The sequence below is a fragment of the Mesitornis unicolor genome, unplaced genomic scaffold, assembly GCF_000695765.1.
Source record: "Mesitornis unicolor isolate BGI_N332 unplaced genomic scaffold, ASM69576v1 scaffold46354, whole genome shotgun sequence".
Taxonomy (NCBI): Eukaryota; Metazoa; Chordata; class Aves; order Mesitornithiformes; family Mesitornithidae; genus Mesitornis; species Mesitornis unicolor.
The window spans coordinates 1-4,119 of NW_010183025.1; the positions used below are offsets into that span (position 1 = coordinate 1).

Sequence of the window (4,119 nt, forward strand, 5' to 3'; positions counted from 1 at the left end):
GTTTGCTCTTCCTCCCACCCCCGCCATTGGCTTCTTGCTCCATTTCTAACTTGTTCAGAGCCTCTTAGGGAGTGTGTTAGAGAGACAGAGAGAGGGAGGTGAGTCAGAGTGTCTGGCTGGGTTGTGTAAAACCTGCAGTGAAGGCTACCCCACCCCCGCTAGGCAGTGGTGTTAGGGCTTTCCTTTGTGTTAGTGCTTCTTTTGAGGAATTTTGTGCGTCTTCCGAAGTATCTAAAAAAGTATCAGGGAAGTGGTCTACGATTTCATTTTATTTTCTTTTGCAAGATTAGGGCAGTCTGTTGCATGTATTGTCACTTGAATTGTTCTACTTGAAGATATTTTTAGCTTAATTATGATGCTTATTGCATTTGAACAGATATCTGGAAACATGGCTACTGAACATGTTAATGGGAATGGTACTGAAGAGCCTATGGATACTTCTGCTGCAGTTACCCATTCTGAGCATTTCCAGACATTGCTTGATGCTGGTTTACCACAGAAAGTTGCTGAAAAACTAGACGAAATTTACGTTGCAGGTAAGATGTAAAACTTGCAAAACTACACTTAAAATATTTTATTGGATTCTGCTGTCTTTGGGCTAAAATAGCAACTTTTTGTGGTTTCCAAAAGTATGGGAACTGCAGTCTTAACAAAATCTGTGGGTGTTTTCCATTCAGTGCTTTTATTTGTCATAGTATTTTTCAGAGAGAAGTCTTGGGCCAGGCCACTTGGGCTGAGGGGTGGGAAGGAGGAGAAGTATGCAGGTGATCATAGCAACAGCTGGAATAGGGAACAGATGATTTTTAGGAGGAGTAAGTGGTGTGATCCTTGTGCATTTTTTACAGTAGTTGTAGGTAACTGTAAGTAACTGAAGCATTGGTATTCATCTTATCATGTAAATGGTACTTCGTGACAGTATTTGGGCTCATGGATGCACAGGTTATTGTATTGGTTCTGTCAGATATGGTAATCGCTAGCATTTTTAAAGCTTGATTTTTTTGATTGTGGTGGTCGCTTTTAGTGCTGCAGTTCATTTGTCTTTAGTCTTAAAATGTACCAGGGTGCCATTGCTAGGCAGCTAAGTCAGTTTCTGATAGATCCTTCTGAATTCAGCTTCAGGATACTGAAAATAAAGTTGGCCTGTGTAACATCTGGGTTTCGTAGAAGTCAAACGAATATGTAAATGCAGTAACTGTTCTCTGAAACTTAACTTTTTAGACACTTTTTGATTAAAAAAGGGTTAAATATACTGAAATATTTACCTTTAAGAGGACTAAGTGATTTCTTGGGTATAGTAACTTATGTTAATCAGTGATTGATTTAGAGGTCACTGAAATATGTTAGATGTGTTAAATGTGGTGAAACAAAGATTGCTGCCCAAATATAATTAGTATTTTTTTTCTTTTCTCTAGGGCTAGTTGCACATAGTGATCTAGATGAAAGAGCTATTGAAGCTTTAAAAGAATTTAATGAAGAAGGTGCATTGGCAGTGCTTCAGCAGTTTAAAGACAGTGATCTCTCACATGTTCAGGTAATGTTAAGCAATTTAGAATATAATTGTTGAGGGATAAATTGCTAGTTGACTGGCAAGAGGTTTACTTAAGTCTCCTCAGTGATCCATATGTGATATGTAAAATGAGCGCTGTATTAGTTCAGGGTAAAATTAGATTCTGGCTTGTCATGTTTTCAGAACTGAAGTTTAATATATCTTTTGCAGAACAAAAGTGCCTTTTTATGTGGAGTCATGAAGACATACAGGCAGAGGGAAAAACAGGGGACCAAGGTGGCAGATTCTAGCAAAGGACCAGATGAGGCAAAAATTAAGGTATGTGCCCAAAGATAAATTATATGGTCTGTCTGTGACTTTTCAAAGCTGTTGTAACAGGTACTTCAATTCTTTTGAAACCGTGCTTTTCTTAAAAAGACAATTTTAGAGCCCTCATCACTTGCATTTTTATACTTTTAAATAATTTTTATAATTTCTTCCTCTTCAAGAGGAAAGTTAATATACTGTTAATTACTGGAACTGAATGTACTTAATAAAGTGAAAAGATTTGACAGTTTGTTTTACATCTAGTTGAGGCAGTTGCATTACCTCACACTTAAAAGTTTTCAGAAACTTCTCAGTGTAGATCTTTGCGTTCAGCATGCATAACTTCAGCTACTGGTGGTTTTCTTTCTTTCTTTTTTTCTTCTGTGGTGGTGGTGGTTTGGTTTTTTTTTTTCCTCCAGTTCAAGTTTAAAGCGTTTCCATAACAGGGAGGCAGGACAGACCACATGTGTCTGCAAAAACAGATTATAATGGATGTAGCCCACTTCTTATGACATAATCACTGTTCTCATTAACTGTACCCCAAACTGGGTAACGGACATGTTATTCTTTGGATTGACTTTTCTTCTAGCAAGAGACTTCTGTTTCAGGAGTTAGACATACTATGACTTATTTTAAAATTCTGTGATTAGCAGCTTTACCAAAGCTTAAGGAAAGGAAAACCATCTTAGCATGCTTAGTTGATGTGTTAAAAAGTGAGAGAGTTTCCTCTAACTTTTCATGTGTAAAGTGCAAAATGAATGTGTTCTGTATTACCAATAAAAATGTTGCTTGTGAAACTAGAACATCTTTTTCTCCTGACTTTGAGGCTGGCATGCCACTAATGATAAATTTTTAAAAACTGATACCGTATTTGTCACTAGCACGTAAAACAATGTGAGCTCTTTAACTGACTTAAAGTAGCGTAGCTTTTACTGCTCATAACTATAGCATTTAAAATAACTTTGCAATTTTCCAGTTGTGAAACTAACTCTTGATGATAATTAGGCTTGTTTAATATGCTGTTTCTTTGTGTATGGAGTTGATGTGTCTTTGTACAAAATTAATAAGAACGACTGATTTCAGATGCGTTTCTCATGGTATATTTGCATACTGAATTTCATCTACCATTTTAAATTGGTAGCCTATCTGTAACTGTATGCAGTGATTCTAGCAAGGATCAGTTGTGCTGGGATGCTGTATGTGCTCTTGAGGAATTTAGGGGAGGAATAGGAGAAAGGAAGGAGTAGTACCACTTCTGTGGTGGGACACCTGAAGCAGTCTGTACAGTGTTCCAGAGTGTAAGCACTTAAACATGTGTTCCTTAACTTCGCACTTATGAGTAATCGCATTAAGTGAAGGGAACTCCTGTGCATAAATGTTTGCAGGATTGGACATGTCAAAACAAGAAGTGGCTCAGACTAAGACCTTTCTAATTAAAGGGAAGCTCACTATTCTATTATTTGGCCTTTTTTTTTTTTTGTGAAGATGAAGGAATTGGGGAAACTCTACGTGAATCTCTAATTTTCTAGCAGTGTCTTTACTTGATAGTTCTGATAATTGTTTTGCAAGTTTCTTATTGAAGTACTAGCAGTAGGCTTGTTTGCCTGTGGGAGTTTCAAAGCAGTACAGTTTAAGAGGAATTATAAGCATGTCTGTAAATGAAGTGCTGCATCTAAACTAGCTCAATTTGTATATGATTTTAAAATTTGAAGTTTCTTACTTGAAGGCACTCCTGGAGAGAACCGGCTACACTCTTGATGTGACTACTGGACAGAGAAAGTATGGTGGACCTCCTCCAGAGTCTGTATATTCAGGACAGCAACCTTCTGTTGGTACAGAGGTAAGAAGGAAGAGATATTTATGGGTTTATGTATATGTATTGTTATTCACTGGAAGTATTTTCTTATAAACAATGCTCTGTATGTCTGTTGCAGATATTTGTGGGCAAGATTCCAAGAGACTTGTTTGAAGATGAACTTGTTCCGTTATTTGAGAAAGCTGGTCCTATATGGGATCTCCGCTTAATGATGGATCCACTAACTGGTCTAAATAGAGGATATGCTTTTGTCACTTTTTGTACTAAAGAGGCAGCTCAGGAAGCTGTTAAACTGGTAAGTTTTCATACTTGGATTTTTTCTTTTTAAGAACACCCTCTGGCTTACAAGCAGTTGTCCTGATCCTAATGCTTAAATCCTGGAGATGAAGCTGTCATTGTTAGTTTACTTCATAAATGTGCACAAGGCATTTTTAAATAATTCCACATTGTGAATAAATTTTTAGTGGCTGTGTTAGGGAGTGGGGGGGTG

At 37.2% G+C, this 4,119-nt stretch overlaps 1 protein-coding gene across 7 annotated transcripts in view; it reads left to right on the top strand.

Moving 5' to 3' along the window:
- Positions 1-379: 379 nt before the first annotated feature.
- SYNCRIP (synaptotagmin binding, cytoplasmic RNA interacting protein) overlaps positions 380-4,119 on the top strand; it is a 23,626-nt gene continuing 19,886 nt past the window's right edge. For 5 of the 7 annotated variants that reach the window (XM_010183973.1, XM_010183974.1, XM_010183975.1 and 2 more), the window contains exons 1-5: positions 380-536; positions 1,413-1,531; positions 1,718-1,825; positions 3,540-3,653; positions 3,748-3,924. In XM_010183973.1, the coding sequence (XP_010182275.1) occupies positions 389-536; positions 1,413-1,531; positions 1,718-1,825; positions 3,540-3,653; positions 3,748-3,924 (666 nt within the window). In that variant the 5' untranslated portion in view covers positions 380-388. Of the gene's footprint in view, positions 537-1,412; positions 1,532-1,717; positions 1,826-3,539; positions 3,654-3,747; positions 3,925-4,119 lie in introns of those variants that run through there. The other 2 variants (XM_010183972.1, XM_010183976.1) reach the window with 2 other exon arrangements.